The sequence below is a fragment of the Numida meleagris genome, chromosome 1 (assembly GCF_002078875.1).
Source record: "Numida meleagris isolate 19003 breed g44 Domestic line chromosome 1, NumMel1.0, whole genome shotgun sequence".
NCBI lineage: Eukaryota > Metazoa > Chordata > Aves > Galliformes > Numididae > Numida > Numida meleagris.
Window position 1 is genome coordinate 50,169,670 of NC_034409.1, and position 16,912 is coordinate 50,186,581.

The 16,912-nt window shown below is 59.0% G+C and overlaps 2 protein-coding genes across 3 annotated transcripts; both read left to right on the plus strand.

Moving 5' to 3' along the window:
- On the plus strand, positions 327 to 4,194 carry TNFRSF13C (TNF receptor superfamily member 13C). 2 transcript variants are annotated; one of them, XM_021383867.1, is made up of 3 exons: positions 327 to 1,128; positions 1,326 to 1,520; positions 2,192 to 4,194. In XM_021383867.1, exons 1-3 carry the CDS (start codon positions 999 to 1,001, stop codon positions 2,503 to 2,505), a joined length of 639 nt encoding a protein of 212 aa, XP_021239542.1. In that variant the 5' UTR covers positions 327 to 998; the 3' UTR covers positions 2,506 to 4,194. The 2 variants fall into 2 exon arrangements, with proteins under 2 accessions (XP_021239542.1, XP_021239473.1); XM_021383798.1 differs by having other exon boundaries at positions 410 to 1,128; positions 1,323 to 1,520.
- SHISA8 (shisa family member 8) lies at positions 10,947 to 16,879 on the plus strand. Its single transcript, XM_021384072.1, has 4 exons — positions 10,947 to 11,771; positions 15,577 to 15,701; positions 15,845 to 15,991; positions 16,487 to 16,879. The coding sequence occupies exons 1-4, from the start codon at positions 11,242 to 11,244 to the stop codon at positions 16,762 to 16,764; spliced, it is 1,080 nt and encodes a 359-aa protein (XP_021239747.1). The 5' UTR covers positions 10,947 to 11,241; the 3' UTR covers positions 16,765 to 16,879.

A 16,912-nucleotide genomic window follows, 5' to 3' on the forward strand; every position in this document is an offset into this window, starting at 1 on the left:
CAAGCCAGCAGTGTGGCTGGGTCCTTCCCTTCCTGTGGGATGAAGGAGAAGGGGACATAATGCTTGTTCAGTTCAGATGTCAAGGGGAAAATTTTCACTGAGAGTGTGGTGAGGCACTGGCACAGGCTGCCCAGAGAGCTGTGGGTGCCTCATCCCTGGAGGTTCAAGGCCAGATTGGATGGGGCCCTGGGCAGCCTGAGCTGCTGGGTGGCAGCCCTGGCCACGGCACAGGGTGGGACTGGGTGGGCTTTGAGGTCCCTTCCAACCCAAAATATTCTGTGATGGAGAAGAGCCACCTGCAGCACTGAAATCCACCCTTTACATACTTCAGGTCTCAGCCACCAGGATTTGACAGTGACAGGGAATCTCCTGCTTATGGTGAGGAACACCTGAGGCCCTTCATGGTATAGTTAGTCCTCTCTGAGGGTATTGGGACTGGACTTGTGAGATGGGACCAGATTTGTGCCCGGTTACTGTGAGCAGAGCCTGAAGAACAAGAGACTTGACACCAAGGGGCTATAACACTCCTTGTCAAGGGCCTAAGCTGGGGATATGAAGGATGTAGAGTGCAGGTTCAGCCCTTTTGTGTCAATCTTGGAGTGAGGCACAGCACCTGGCCCTGGGATTTCTGTCCCATGGCCCACATGGACACGTGGCCCTCTATGGGGCTTCTGCAAGGGAACACTAGCAAATATCCTGATGCTGGAGGCTGGGGTAGATCTTGGTCACTCAGTGACTGGAGGTGACATCAGCCAGAGAGGTGATACAAGTGGGCTAGAGCGGGAGAGATTTCAGCATCACGTTTTGGAGGAGAGGGGCTGTCAGAGGGTGCGCTGTGCGTTGTTGGCCTCCTCCTCCTCAGCGAAGATCCGCCCCGGGGGAAGCGCAGCGCCCAGAGCCCCAGGGGAGCTGAGGCAGCTCGACAGACTGCATCTCCCTCTGCCACCCGCCCCGGGGCTCTGCGATTTCACACTCGGGCGATCGCTCTGTGCCGAGCCATGCAGGAGCGCTCAGCCATGGCCTCCCTGGGAAAAGCAGACGCCGGTGCCTCCTGCCTTTCTTCCCAGTGCTTCGACCCCCTGACCAGGTCCTGCGTGATGTGCTCCGAGCTGTTTGGGGACAACACAAGTAAGTGCGGCCAGGGCTGGGAGGTGAAGGGGGCTGGAGGATGCTGTGGGGTGGACTTGGAGGGGACCTCCTGTGAATTGCAGTGGAAGTGATGATGGAGATGGGATGGAGCTCCACCACGGAAGCCCCAGTGCTAGGAGATCTTGATAATGTCACTTTGCCCCTTCTGACCCTGCCGGCGTTTTGCACCACAGCAGAGCCCGCCCCTGCAGTGCCCAGCTCAGATACACTGCCCACCATCCCCTCCACGGACCTGCCCAGCAGCCTCCTGATCTTTGGGGTCCCCGCACTGGTGGTTCTCCTCCTGGCCCTGGCTGGCCTCTGGGGCTTCCTGGCCTGCAAGATGGAGAAACGGAGGAGGAAGAGGAGGAAGACTGAAAAAGAGGTTGAAGGTAGGAGACTTTGTGCTCACTCTGTTGGCTCCTTGGGGTGGCTCAGATTTCCTACACTTTCTTTGCAGTGCCCCAGAGACCATCCCTCTCCCTATTAGGCATAGGGCAACGTGCAAAGGACTCCACACGCAGTGGGAGCCATGTGAATTAGTGTACCACGCTGGGCATCCCACAAGGTGTTCCCAGCACCCTCTGACACTTGCGTGACACTGCCATCCCAAAGAGAAGAGTGTCAGAGCTAGCCCTTATCAGCAGGATACAGGGTACGGAGCATCTTATGGGGTCATCCCCAAAGATACCACTGATGGGGCAAGGGATAGAGCTGTGCCTCTCCCCACAGGACATTTCCAGGAGGTGAGGTCACTGTGCCCCCACTGAGGACTCCCAGGAACAGTACTTTAAACAAAAGAGGGAGAAATCCCATGACAGCAAGTGTGGGGAGGCACGTGGCCATTGCTACTTGTAAACAAGTCTATTTTTAAGTGGGAAGCAATCAGGCCGGGTGCTTGCTGCTAGCACGGGCTCACAGGAGGCTTGAGGCACAAGTGCACGGCTGTGCTTCCCTGATTACGCTTTTGGGGAAAAAAATGTGCTAGAAAGCAGTGTAGTGGGGAGACCGCTGTCCCAGACTTGCTTCACAGTCCCTAACCCCATTTCTCACCCTCTCTCAGAAAGCCTGGGCGATGCCGGCCCCCTGCCCAGCTTGGGCTGCTTGGACCTCACTACTCCAGAGAGGAACGCTGACCCAGCACAGGGCCCCTGCCCACACCGCAACGGAGGTCTGAGGACACCCAGGAGGGACGGAGCGATGCGGAGGCCATGCTGCCAAGGTGATGCCAAGGGTGACGTGGTGCTGCTGGCCACCGCCTGGCCCCGCCATAAGGAGCATGGCCACGGCTTCCCGCTGCCGGCCACCGAACTGGGAGCCACCGCCTTGGTCACCACCAAAACCACCCAGGACTGTGTGGGTGAGGAGAGACTGTGACAACAGGGAAACAGGGCTGGGGCTCTGCGGACAGCCAGAGCCCTCCCCCAGGGGGCAAAAGCCATGCATGGACATGAGCTGTCCTAGAACCGGGTCTTGCATTTTACATTTCCCCATATGTGTGGAGTTCCAGCCATGCCTGCAGTCACTGAAGGAAGCCCAGGGATTCATGCTGCATTACCAATAGCTGCTGAGCTGTGGAACTGGGGAGTCCAGATGGGTCTGCTGCTGAGTGGGGCAATTCTAGGGACAGGGAGCTGGAAGTAGGGAGTTCCTTTAGGACCAAACCCCATCAGCTTCAGCTCAGTTGTTGCTACTGAGCCGTGGCTTGGGGCCACGTGGAGGAAAGATCATCCAGCATCTGCTCTATGCACAGTCCTGCTTCTCTTGTTCCCTGCATGCTGCGACATCCGTGTCCCTGCTCCCTCTGGTCATAGTTATTTGGTGGCAGGCACCCGTGGGCAGTCATGGGAATCCCCTCTGCATCTTGAATGCCCAGGGAATGGGAAGCAATTCGCCTTTTTGAGCAGGGAGCAAGGGAAAGAATTGGGGAAATCTGTCTTTGCTCAGAGCTATGGTAACTGAAGTCAGTGAGGACCAGAGGCAGGCAATGGAGACTGCTGGTCGGGAGGAGCACTCGCTGCAGGAGCTTGTCGTGATGGCCCGAGACAACCATCACTTCAGCTCACAGTGGCTGCAAAAATACTGCATGTCACTTGTGGTGACAGGACTCACAGTGATGGATGTACCCGTGCTGCACACAACCAGGCAGGGAGTGATGCAAGCGTGGGAGGGATGACTTAATTTATGTGCGTGTCTTCAGGGGGTTGCTGTGCGTGAGAATTGACCAGCAGCGCCAGTCCAAGCACCAGCTCAATGGCCATGCTCACACACAAGCCAATGGCTCACCTGTGCAAGAAGCTCTGGGAATGAAGCCATTAGTGGAGGATGTGCTCCCTCCTGCAGTCCCAGCTTTGCTCCTGATCCTCCACCTGTTCTGGCTTCCTATGTCATCACCACCAATGAATGTCTTGTCAGTGCTGCACTCCAGCTAGAGTGCTCTCCTCTCTGTCACGGCCTTCAGAAGATGGAGGGCACTGCCATGCTCACCCAATGGCCATGGAGGTCCATAGATTGTGGTAGAATTGACCAGTGATGCTGTGTCTGGTGGCACTGCCTCTGCTGGACCACGAATTGTTGTTAGAGGGTGATGCCTCCCTCCTCTCCTTGCCATGGACATTGACCTGGCTTTGCCGCCTTCTCCCCAAAGGGGAACCACTTGGGCATGTGAGCCCACATTATTCACCACACCTCCTCTTCCAGATCTAAACCCTCTGCCTTGGACGAGCCTTGGTCCAGATAATGCCTAACACAGTTCAAGACATGATGCATCCCCATTGCTGGAGATGCAACCTCTGCACATCTTGTTAGGTGGAAGTGCTTTGAGATCAAGCCCAGCCCTGGGGACATTCTGAACACCTCTAGGGACAATGACTGGTGGTGACAGAAGGACGTCTGGGAGGCAGGACAACCTGCTTCATGGACAGTGGGGTTGGGAGGCGAAGGGAGATGTGCTGCTGCATCTCCCCTTCCATTTCCATGGCTGCCACACGTGGATGTGGTGTGGACCCAACACCAGAAAAGAAACTCCTGTAACAATCTCGTTGAAAAAAAAACCCTTTCTGTGCAGGGGAAGGCTCCGGCTCTTATTTCTTCAGGTGTCTCTTCTTCACAGGACACCACGGTGAGGTATTGGAACGGGCTGCCCAGGGAGGTGCGGGGAGTCACCATCCCTGGAGGTGTTCCAGAACCATGTGGATGTGGCACTGAGGGACACGGTCAGTGGGCATGGTGGGGATGGGCTGATGGTTGGACTAGGTGATCTTAGAGGTCTTTTCCAGCTTTAATGATTCTATGATTCTGCGGGCACCAGTGGGGCAAAATGTGGGGAAACCCCAGGCAGGTTGTGAGGGGGACTCATTTGCTTCTCATTAACCCATGGGTGCAGCTGCACCAACCCAGGCCCACTGTCCCCTCGCTCTCCCCCACCTTCCCTCACTCTTCCCTCACTCTTGTGGATTGGGCTCCCCAGAGGACACATGTGGAGCCACGTTGGGCTGCCTGCCAGCAAAAGGCACTGCCACCCTGCAACACATCCCCCCACGGCTCCATATGGGACACCACACTGTGCCCACCCGAACCAAGAACTCTGCACCTCTGCTGGAGGTGCATTGCTCTCTCCACCCACTGAGCTGGAAAAGGCTCCCATCTGATTTTGGCTCTTCCCCAAAGTGGCTGAGGAGGGAGCGCTGCCCAGCTCCATGCACTGTCTATCTGGGGACACGGCCTTCCCAGTGCCGCTCATCAGCATCTGTAGTCCACAGTCACTACCACTGTGTAATGACAGTCATTAGGGAGAGCGAAGCTGCCTCGGGACTGGAAGCGCTGACGGAGTTCGGGAGCCAGATGGTGTTCGCACTTAAGGAAAGATTGGAAAAAAAAATACCAACACAAAAACACACACCAAAAGCCACTCCACTCCAATCAGCCTCCATTTCCTTCTCTTAGTGTCAGGATCGCTCTGGTCCCACACATCTTCTGAAAGGGTGTGCTGAGAGATGCTGAATATGGTACCCGCACTGGTTTCGGGGGCTCCCCTTGGGGTGCCACCTGCCCCAGTGACACCTGCAGGGACACGGGTGGGCTGCTTCCATCTCACCTGAAGCAGCAGCTCCAGAGGGAAATCCCCCTCCCGGCCCCAAGAAAAGCCACCTCGGGTTGAGTGAGAGCGATGTGCACGGAGCTGGGCTCCTTGGGGCACATGGAGGGGCTGCCATGGTGTCTGTGCTCCTGGCACGGGGGTGGGAAGCAGGGAGTGGAAAAGGAATGCTGCAGCCCCAGTGGGTCTATGGGAATCAATGGGCAAATGGGGATGGTGATGGGGATGAGTTGGGATGCGGTGAGAATGGGGATGAGGATAGGGATGGGAATGGGATGGGGATGGGAAATTGAGAGGAAATAGGAAAGAGAATGGGAAGGAGATGGCAGTGGGATGGGAATGGGAATGGGAATTTAGAGGAAATAGGAATGCAATGGAAACGGGAATGGAAAATGGAGAGGAAATGGCAATGGGATGGAAATGGAAATGGAAATGGAAATGGAAATGGAAAAAGAAATGAGTATGGGGATGGATATGGGAACGGAGAGGAAATGGGAATGGGATGGGAATGAAAAACTGAGTGAAAATGGAGAGGAAATGGAAATAGAGTCAAAAGAGAAGTGGAAAGGAAGTGGAAAGGAAATGGAAGTTGAAATGGAAGTGGGGTGGAAGCGGCATGGAGTGGAAGTGGATCTGATTCCAGCAGTCCCCCCTGAAGGCACCAGCTCTGAGGCGGTGTGCTTGGGGCTGCACCTCACACAGCCCTTCCTGTTCTGAGGCTGTTCCTGCCCCTCCCACCCTCCTTTCTCCGTTTCCCCTTTCTCCTCCAACCCCGAGGGGGCTGCGGGGCGAGGAGGGGGTCACCAGCCGTGTCCTTCCAGCAGCGCTGCGGCGTCGGCCGGCTGCTGGCAGCAGCTATTCTGGGCCCGGATCGATGGCAGCGGCGGCACCGGGCGGGAGGGAGCGGAGCTGGGGGACCCCGGGGGAAAAACCCTGGGGCTGCAGCTGAGCCCGATGCTCTCAGCCCTGTTTACAAGCAGGGGCTGCCTGCGGTCAGGGATGAGTGTGTGGGATTTTTTCAGGAGTTTCCCCCATCCCTTCCTGATCCCCAAAGGGTTTCATTGTGGCCACTGCCACCATCAGTGCCAACAGTGGTTATGCCGAAGGCCACAGCAATGGCATATCCCAGCCGCAGGCGATGTGGTCACAGAGGGGCAGGAGTGGCATATGGGGCGGGCAGGGCGAGGTGTGCCCCACGGTGCCTTCCCAGGAGTGCTCTGTGTTTGCTCTCCAGCTCCTCAATTATTTATCTCCGCTGAAACAAACTCAGCCAAGCAAACTTCATGCCCCGTAGTGACACCGCCAGTTATTAAAAATAAAAAAATAAAAATTCCCCAATGAGTCACTTAAGATGTATTTAATCAGCTCCAGCCACAGCCATGGTGGTGTTCGTGAGTCGCTGCTGATTGCAGGGAGGGCAAGGCCGGGGCTGCATCCCTCCACTGCATTTCCCAAAATGAATACACGGGGAAGGGTAAACCCTGAGTGTCCCCACTGACAGGTGGAGGTGATTGTAACACTCATTTCAGTGGGGCAGAAATTAGCCCCTGCCCTGATTGGGAGCAGTTCCTCACAGGGGAACCCCCACGGGGTTTCCATAGATGGGGGGAACCCTGGACATGGGGAGATGGGGGGGATGCAGGGGGATATGCTGAGATGCAGGGGATGCAGGGAGATGTATGGGGACACAGGGAATATGGGGGATGCAGGAAATTGTGGGGGGATACAGCGAATGATGAAGATGCGAGGATACAGGGAAATGTGAGGGGATATGGAGATGCAAAGGGATGCAGGGGATATAGAAAGGATGTGGTGAGGCCCTGGGGGTGCAGGGATTTAGGGCATATGGAGAGTATGCAGTGGGATGCGGGGCTGCAGGGGGACATGGTGAGATGTGGGGGGATACAGGGGATGCAGGGATGTGAGGGATACAGAGTGGATGTGATGGGATGCTGGGGATGCCGGGATGCGGGGAGATGTGGGGGGATGCAGGGGGATGCGGTGGGCTGCAGGGGCTGTGTGCAGGTGTGGGCCTGTAGGAAGCCCACCTGGGGGCTCAGCCCTCGCCCCGCTACCATATGGCCCCGTACAGCCCTTCTCTGCACGCTGCAGGCACGACGGGCTGCGCTTCTTCTCAAGTGCCGGGAAAGCAAAGGGCATAATTTTAGGAGAAGCGTGTGAAATCTGTTCTGGCAGATCATCCAGAGAGCTCTCCAGCGAAAAGAAAGCATTAACATTTGCTAAAGGTCCTTGCAACAAAGCAAGCGTTTCCCAGCAGGCAAACCCCACAGTGACCGGGGGTTCGGGTGCTGCTGATCGGGAGCACTTGGGGTGGAGAGGTACAAAAGCCCCGGGCTGTGAATGGGGACAGGTGGCTGCGCACCAGCAGTGCTCTGGGGATGCTCTGGGAGTGCCCTGGGGTTTGGATGGTGCTTTGGCACAACACGACGGTGCAGGGGAGGGGAGCGGGAGGGCTCCTGGGGATGATGGTCACAACCAGGAGGTGGCACTGACATGGGGCTGTGTCCCCTCCGTCCCCCCTCCATGTCCCAGCCCCCTGTCCCCACCACCCCACTCCCCCAGGATGAATTTAGGGGGAAGGAGGGGCAAAACCCACAGCTCATGATTCATCCCTACTATATTCGCGCTTATTATTAGAACAACGAAAACACAGCCGGAGCTGGAACCGCAGATGTAGGAAGCAGGAGTGCCACTCCGGGCAGCGCAGCCGATAGCTCGGGCACTGCGGGATTCCACCCAGTGAGCAGCGGGGCTGTGCAGGTGGATGCACGGGGTCCTGCAGGGACAGAAGCGTTGGGTGCCTGCTCCGCAAGACGTGGAGCTCAAACCCCACACCCGCGGTCTCGGTGCTGCAGGAAGCCCGGAGTGATGTGGGAGGCAGCACACAAAGCGTCGGTCCTTTGGGATCGTGAAACAGTGGGTGACCCCCACCAGTCCCTGGAGAGGTGATGGCACCCCTATTTCCGTCGCTGGCCTCGCAGGGAACATGTGGGAGGTATTTTTATCCCGCTGCCAGCTCCCTTAGTCACCGATGCTTGCTTTAAATGGGTCAAGAGGGAATAAAGCTGCTGCAGCCCTGGCCTGCCTGAGAGCACACGCACCCGCAACACCGGCTTCCCGCGGCCCCACAGAGCCAGGAGAGCTCTGCCCCGCTTGGGCAGCGTCAGCCCCAATTAACATCTCATTAAAGGCCCGCGGTGAGACAGGGGTGACAAACGCAGGGGGAGCGGGACTGCCGCACACACACTGGGGCCAGAGGGACACTGTGGGATGGGGCCAAGTGTGCAGGGAGAGCCCACGGGTTTGCATCTGTTGCCAGTGTGGGTGCAACATGGCACAACAGCGTTTGACACCAGTGACCCCAAAACAACAGTGATACTCCAGGGATGTGAGAAGGCATCACCATGAACTGGTGACACTGTGACACGGTGACAGCCCGGTGGGGATGCTCACCCCACTGGGAGGGCAGGAAGCGGGCGGGGAGTGGAGCCGCAGCATCATGCCCTGAGGAGAAGCAGCAGGAAATGTCTCCTGATGTGGAAGATGATGGAAGGGCTGCTCAGGTGTTGCTAATTCTCCAGACCTCGTGGAGCAAAGCAGTGCTTCAGGGGAGAGCTGACTTGTGGGTCCACATGGGGTTACCAAAGGCCAGCAATGAGCTGGCCAAGAGTTGGAGGTGGAAAAGGTAGGAAAAGATCTCTAAGATCACCCAGTCCAACGGCCAGCCCATCCCCACCATGCCCACTGACCATGTCCTCAGTGCCACATCCACACAGCTCTGGAACACCTCCAGGGACTCCAGGTGACTGCACCACCTCTCTGGGCAGCCTGTGCCAGTGCAGCACCACTCTTTCTGAGATTTTCCTAACATCCACACTGACCCTCCCCTGGTGCAGCTTGAGGCCTTTCCCTCTCATCCTATTGCTGTTACCTGGGAGAAGAAGCCGGCCCCCACCTCACCACAACCTCCTTTCAGGTCCTTGTAGAGAGCAATGTCGTCTCCCCTGAGCTCTTCTTCTCAGACTGCACAACGCCAACTCCCTCAGCCGCTCCCCGTCAGACTTCTGCTCCAGACCCCTCACAGCTCCGCTGCCCTTCTCTGGACACGTTTCAGGGCCTCCATGTCTTTCTTGTAGTGAGGGGCCAGAACTGAGCACAGCACTCGAGGTGTGGCCTCACCAGTGCTGAGACAGAGGGACGGTCACCTCTCTGCTCCTGCTGGCTGTGCTATTGCTGATCCAAGCCAGGATGCTGCTGGCCTTCTTGGCCACCTGGGTACACTGCTGGCTCGTGTTCAGCCAAATGTTGCAACAGCCCCTGATTCTTCTCTTCCATGCAGCTTTCGCGCCACTCTGCCCCAAGCCTGTAGTGATGCCTAGGGTTCTTGTGGCCCAAGTGCAGGACCCTGCATTTCATCCCATTGGCCTGAGCCCAGTGATCCAGCCTGTCCAGGTGGCTGTGTAGGGCCCAAATAGGACCATTCTATCAGATCAGACAGGGCTGCATGCAGCCATCTCCCTGCACTGCCCTGGCACGGCCACTGTGCCCACGGAGCTCTGCCGGTCTGCCACGGAGCCGGCACGCCGCACGCTGTTCCTGACCATATGGCTCCAACCTGAGCCCAGTGAGCACGGGCGGATGGGATCACTCTGCCGCCCTCCTGCATCCCAGTGCCGGAACGTCGCTCCATGTGAGGATGCTGGGGAGGCCCCCAGGGGATCTGTGGGGACAACGCCAGAGGGGCAGCTGGGGTCTGTGTGCCCCCCTGTGACGCAGTCAGGTTTAGTCCTAAATGTGGACTCTCTGCAGCGCACACTGCACGCATTTATTTTCTTTAAAAAAAAAATCCCTCGCTTTGAACAAATTCCCTCCCGATCCCTCTGGAAACTGTTTGGGTTTGAACCCGACGCCGTTGGGAAGCGGGGAGTTTGCACATCTCTACTTCAGAATGTTTGCAATTATCATCTTAATGGCAAACGCACATATGCTACCGCGGTGTATATAGGGCATCGCGAGGCACGGTTCCCCACAGCCCATTCCCAGCCACAGCACCAGGCGCAGGCGGGGGAATAACACCCATCTGTGTGTGTAGGGCTGGGAACGGGGCTGCCATCCCAACCGTTTGCCCAAGGCCAAGAGGTGACATCGAGGACACCGTGCCATGGCTCTGCATATTGATGTCCCTTGGATGAGGAGCCCGATGGGGCCCCAACCATCGCCATTTGGGGCCGCAGCCCCCATGGGGATGCTCGCAGGGGCCGGCACCGCAGCTCTGCCTTTCCCCGGCGGTGGGGTTCCCCCCGCGGCCCCGCTCCCCGCGTCCCCCCGGGGGGCTTCGGCGCTGAGCGGCGCGGGAGGGGCCGCGGGGCGGTCCCCACCCGACGGGGCGGGCCGGCTCGGTGCCGCCCGGCGGGGCGGGCGGGCGGCGGAGCGCTGCTGCAGGAGCTTCTCCGGTTTCCCCGCCGAGCCGTGCCTTGCCGCCTCCCTCCTCCCTCCCTCCCTTCCCGGTGCCGAGGGCTTTTCGCTCCTTCGCTCTTATTTTTTCTTCTCTTCTCCCCTTCTTCCCGCCCTCGCTCGGTGCCGGCAGCGCGGCGGGGATGGAGCGACCGAGGGTTCCCACCGCTCCGGGCCGCTGCCCGCATCCCCGCCCCGGCCGGGGGCTCTGCCCCAGCCCTGAACCCCGAACCCCGAACCCCTGAACCCCCGAAATCCCAAACCCCTGAACCCCTGAACCTCTGCATCCTGAACCTCAGAACATCATTGGCCGCTTTTTGGGGAGCAGAGCCGGAGGTGCACTTTTTCCCCCCCACTTTTTAATTTTTTTTCCCTTTTTTTCTCCCCTTTGGCATCCCCCCCTCGGGGCTCCCCCCCAGCCATGGGGCTGCTCCGGGGGGGCCCTCGCCGGGCGGGCGAGCAACTGTAACCCGCCCCAGGGGGGCACGGAGGAACAGGGAGGGTCCTCCAGTGGAGCAGCACTCGGACCTTTGGGGGTGGCCATGGCCCCCCGGAGCCGTGGGCGAATGGAGCGGAGCTACGTGGTGGGCATCTGCTGCCTGGTGCTGCTGGAGCGGAGCTGGGGTGTTGAGCCCGGCACTGGGGACGGCGGTAACAGCAGCCGGGCACCGGCGGTGGAGGACACGGCCCCCGCGCCCACTGAGCCCACACCAGGAGGGGACCGTTGCCGTGGGTATTACGACGTGATGGGGCAGTGGGATCCTCCGTTCAACTGCAATGCCGGCATCTACCAGTACTGCTGCGGGACCTGCGGGTACCGCTTCTGCTGCCAATTCAAGGCCGGGCGGCTGGACCAGAGCGGCTGCTCCAACTATGACACCCCCAACTGGGTGAACACGGGGCAGCCGCCCGCCCGTGTGGATGAGAGCCCCGAGGGCCCCACCCGTGACAAGACCAACATGATCGTCTACATCATCTGCGGCGTGGTGGCCATCATGGTGCTGGTGGGCATCTTCACCAAGCTGGGCCTGGAGAAGGCACAGGGACCCCAGACCGAGATGACGGTCTCCAGGTAAAGGGGTCCCATTCGGTCCTCCCACTTCCTCTGGCCCCATGCACAGGGCGAGCTCCATTGTCAACCCCACCCCAAGGGGATGACCCCAGCATACAGAGGGGTGGCAGTGGTGGCTACGTTACACTCATCCTCTCCATCCCTCATTCCCTCTGTCCCTCATCCTCTCTCTCTCTCATCCCCTCTGTCCCTCATCTCCTCTGTCTCTCATCCCCTCTATCCATCATCCCCTCCGTTCTTCATCCCCTCCATCCCTTGTCTCCTCCGTCTCTTGTCCCTTCCATCCCTCATCCCCTTCATCTCTCATCTCTTCTGTCCCTCCTTCCCTCATCCCCTGCATCCCACATGCCCTCCATCCCTCATTCCCTCCACTCCTTGTCCTCTCCATCTCTCGTCCCCTCCGTCCGTCTTCCCCTCCATCCCTCGTCCCCTTCATCCCTGGCTCAGAGCTGTCCCTCCATCCCCAGCAGCTGATGTGGGCAGAGCACTAGCTGTTGGAAGTGGCTTCTTGGCTGTGTTTGTGCCTTGTACCCTGCTGGGATGTCACTACCAGAGAGGGGACCCGAGCTGCACACCATGGGGACACTGCAGGGATGTGGGGCAGCCTCCCCCCCACTGCCAACCCCTCACTTCTCATGTGAGCTCCAGCTCCAGATGAATACCTCTTGTCCTGTGTCTGCTTCAAATTGTGGTTTTGGGCAGCTGTTGGGGAGGGAAGGGAACGGGGACAGGGACAGTGACAGGCAGAGCCGGTGGCTGCAGTCCTCTTGCTCCCCCCTTGCGTTATGTTCCTCCACTCAGGTCGATGTTTCTCTCCCTTTTTCTTTTCTTTTTTTCCCTTTCACTTTTCTCCCCTGATGATCACATTCAATGAGTTTAACACTTCTCAGCGGCTGACGGCAGCTACAGCCCCCCCGGGTACAGCCCTGCCCCTGGGGCTCTGACTCAGAGCTGCCCTCCTTGTCCCCCTCCAGCACACGTGTGCACACACACACGAACATGTCTTCCTGGGCTTTTATGCTGTTTTATTCTGTGAATTTAGCATGGCAAGGAAATGATTTCACTGGGATGCTGCTCTGGTTGCATTCACCACCTCAGAGACCTGCTTGGGGACCTGGTTGAGGACATCTAGCCCTGGCTCTGTCCCCGTCCCTTATTGCCCCATCAGGTGCTGTGGAATTTGCTGTCACCCTCAGTTCTGTGCACCCCCTCCCAGGGATGCACCCTGGTTCCAGCCAGCATGCTCCAACATGGGAAACGCGTGGCTCATTGCCCAGCAGATCCTTTTTTCTCTGAGGCTACTGATTTTTTTGGACACCGCCATATGGAGCGGGAGGAGGCAAGCTTCCCTTGGGTGCCTCTCAGGGACAAATCCGGGAGCCTGCCGCTGTCCTGGCACGCACTGGGATCTGTGCATCTGTGGCTGATGGTCCCAGCCAGGTGCCACCATCTCCTCTGTCCCGGTGTGAGATATCTCATTTGGGCACCATATCTCCATCTGCCTCGCCCCGCGCATGGGCACTGCGACCTCGTGTCCTGCCTGACGCCGCAGGTTGCAGCTTCTCATTTGCTCCTCGGGAGCTGCAGCATGGCCTCGGGCCAGCTCCCTGTTGCACGGCCTCACTGGATCCTGTTCCCATTCATCCATCCTTCCACCCATCCATCCATCCTTCCATTCATCCACCCATCCATCCATTTTGCTACTGTTTTTCCAGTCCTGGTGCTGCTCACACTCAGTGTGGTCCACTTTGAACACAGCTTCTTCTCCAGGCTTTCATGGCTGGGTCTAGTGAGAGGTTCAGGCACCTAAAACACTGCAGTCCCCCCATGTCACCGTGCCTCCTTAGGTTCGTATGGCGGCTCCGCCAGGCTCGCTCCTTCCTACTCGGCTAGCACTTGGCACCGTCCCCGTGCTCGCTCGGCGTGCCCAAGGCTCTGTGAGTCAGGAACACCTGCCCATGTTTTTCTTGAGGCTGCCGATGTTGGGGTCCTTTCAGGGCAGGGGGATCTTCTTGTGTCTACCACATGAGGACATCCTCATACAGACCTGCAGGGGAGTAGTGGAAAGGGGTCTGCAGAAAAGCCAAGGAATAAGCTGTGTATCTCCGTGCTTTCTGAGGTCCTGACCCTGCTGCGTGTTCCTGGTATGGCCCAGCCCCCATCTCCAGGGATGCCCAAACAAGCCCCCGTGCTGAGGCCCCGTGCTGTCACCTCTATTTTTTTGCACCAGTGGCTCAGGGACACCAAGTGTGGCATTTCAGCTCAAGGGATGGAGATGTCACCATGTTCTTGTTTTCCTCCCTGCCCCAGGACTTTCCTCCCTGCTTGTTCCTGGGGCTCATGCTGGGCTGGTTTGGGGGATGCCGGTTATGTCCATGGGCCAGGTCTTCCTGGTGGGGTTGTGCACTGCATCCAGGTTGCCCAGGGGCCACCCAGCACCACGGCCAGCACCCAGATGGGTGGTGGATGGAGACCTCTCTGGGCTCACTGGTGTTTTACTGCAAATAGGAAGATGAGCTGATGTGCCCCACATTCCCTACCTCTGAGGCCATCTCAGACCTTTGGGTGAGCTAGGTTGATGCGACTTGAGTCTCCCCAAACCCCCAGAATAGGGTCAGTGCCCCCCAGATCCACACTGGGGAGCCCTCCAGGGCCACCTCTTGGGGCTTGCAGATGGGGATGGAGCTGCTCTCACTGTTATCATCCGGGCAGTTGGGGCCAGGGGCAGGTTTGTGGAAAAGAGCACTGATGGATTTATCTGGAGAGGAAAAGTCGCAGCTAAAGGACTGCTCGAGCTTGGTAAATAGACCCGAGGGAAAAAAAAAAAAAAGGAAAAAGAAAAAAAAAGAAATAGGTCAAATTGCATCGGACCTCCCAGTGAAACAAGCCCGGGTGAGTGCTGGGCCCTGGGGACACGGAGGGGAGGCAGCAGCTGACAGCGCAGCAGCTCCTGCAGTGACAGCCATGTCCCCGCGAGCCGCCAGCCATGCACGCTGCCTGGCATCAGCCCCGGGCTGCCGGGCCACGCTGGTACAGCCTCACGAGCCAGGAGCTCCAATGGGGAGAGGGCTGGGCTGCAGGAGGCTGATGGGTCTTTAGGAGGAGATGGGTTATGGAGTAGAGACACCTCTGTGCAAAGCTCAGTGCTGATGGAGGCTCAGGTGACGGGCTGAGGTGGGCAGGGAGCTCTGTGTCTGTCTCCTCCAAGTCCCACTCAGCAGGGACGCTCCCAGCAGTGTGCCCAGGTGGCTGCTGGAGATCTCCAGGAGACACAGCGCTCCAGGTGCAGCCTCATCAGTGCTGAGGAGAGTGGAAGGACAACCTTCCTTCACCTGATGGCAACTCTCAGCGCAATGCAGCCTAATGCATAGGCTTTCACTGCGAGGAAGGTAGGAGCCTGGTGTCCCACCCCAGGACCAGGGCTGAAGGCCACACTGCTGCGTGTGCCTTGCTGTGGGACAGCCACTGTGTCACAGCGGTGCTGCAGCATCCCCAGGCGTGAATGCTAAATGGCAGGGTGCTGCGTCTTACGTAACGGTGTTTAATGTTTAATGCTATCACTTACCGGGAGGACGCGGTGAACGGCAACACCAGAGGCCACTGGTGCAGCCTCCTCCCTATAGGCAGCTGATCCTCTTCCATCATCACTTCTTTGGGGCCTTCTCTGCTCTGAAATGGCTCCAGTGAAGGCACTGTCCCCTCACCCCAGAGCTTGCGATGTGGGGCAGTGGGGACACCTGGACTGGGATGGGATGGGGGATGTAGGCATTGCCTGATGGCCCTGTGCTCCTGTGTCCCTCCCCAGGACGCTCACTGACCTGCTGAAGCAGCCGGGCCATGGCCCCTCCGAGCACATCGATGGCCTGATGGGTGGCGTACAGGTGCAGTTGGGCGAGGGGCTACCCCGGGGGCCTCCCAGGAATGGCACAGGTAAGGCATAGGCTCCCCAGTCCCTTCTCAGAGCCTCTCTGAGCTGCCAGCATGCTGCCGGGCATGCTGCTGCCCACGGGGGAAAAAGGCAGTGGCAGGTGAGAGGGCTCTGCACTCCCCTGAGTCCTCACCTCTGCCCCCAGACAAGTTGCCCCTGAACAACGCGGTGGACAGCACCAGTGTTCCCCCGCTGGGGCGGACCCATGGCCACAGCAAGCGCCCGCCGCTGGGCAGCGGCCTGAGCCCGCCAGCCCCCAGCTATACGGCCTACACCGCGCTCACAGCTGGAGGTGAGCGGGGACTGGGAGGGCACGGAGGCATGGTGGGGAGGGGCAGTGCACAGGATCCTCCCATGGACCCCCTGCACTGCCCAGCCAATTAGTGTCCAGGTTCTCCCCTGTGGACCCACTGCCAGCCAATCAGTGCCCAGCATGCCCCCCATGGACCCACTGCCCAGCTAGTCATTGTCCAGGATCCCTCTCCGTGCATGCACTGTGTTCCCCAGCCAATCACCATGCAGGCTCCTGCCCAGACCTCCAGCACTACCCAACCAGACAGCAGGATTCCCCCACGGGCATTCTGCACTGCCCAGCCAATCCGAGCCCAGGATCCCTTTCTACACTCACCACCAATCAGCAGCTAGGATCCACCCCATTCCCAGCCAATCATCACCCAGAAGACCCCCAATGCCCCTCTCCCCCTCACCCCGCCTCTCCCAGCCAATTTCCCCCTGCCAGGGGATGGGGTTCCCCATGGCGGTGACACTAGTGTCCCTGTCCCAACAGAGAGCACTCCTGAGGACTTCTACATGCATTTTGGGGGGTCAGAGGTGCCCCCCACCAGCACTCTGCCCTTCCCAACTGCTGAGGGGCCTGAGGGCTGCCCCCCACCAGGGCTCACCAAGGCCAAGGGCCTCCCCAAAGCACCGGGGGGCCCGGCCTTCCCAGGGGGCTGGGAAGGAGGCCTCCCCCGGGCCCTACGCCGGCCTGGGCCCACGGCACCGCTGTACAGCCAGGCCCACCGACACCTGGCCACCAACAGCAAGACCGAGGTCACCGTCTGATGCCGGGACCAGGGAGGTGCCATCACCACGCGACACACGAGTTGCGGCTGTTCTCAGCTCACTCCATGGATGGGCGATGGACTAAAGCAGCAGGATGGCTGCACAGCCTCGTATCCCCCCTTCCCCACCACCCAGCTTCCCCCTTGTT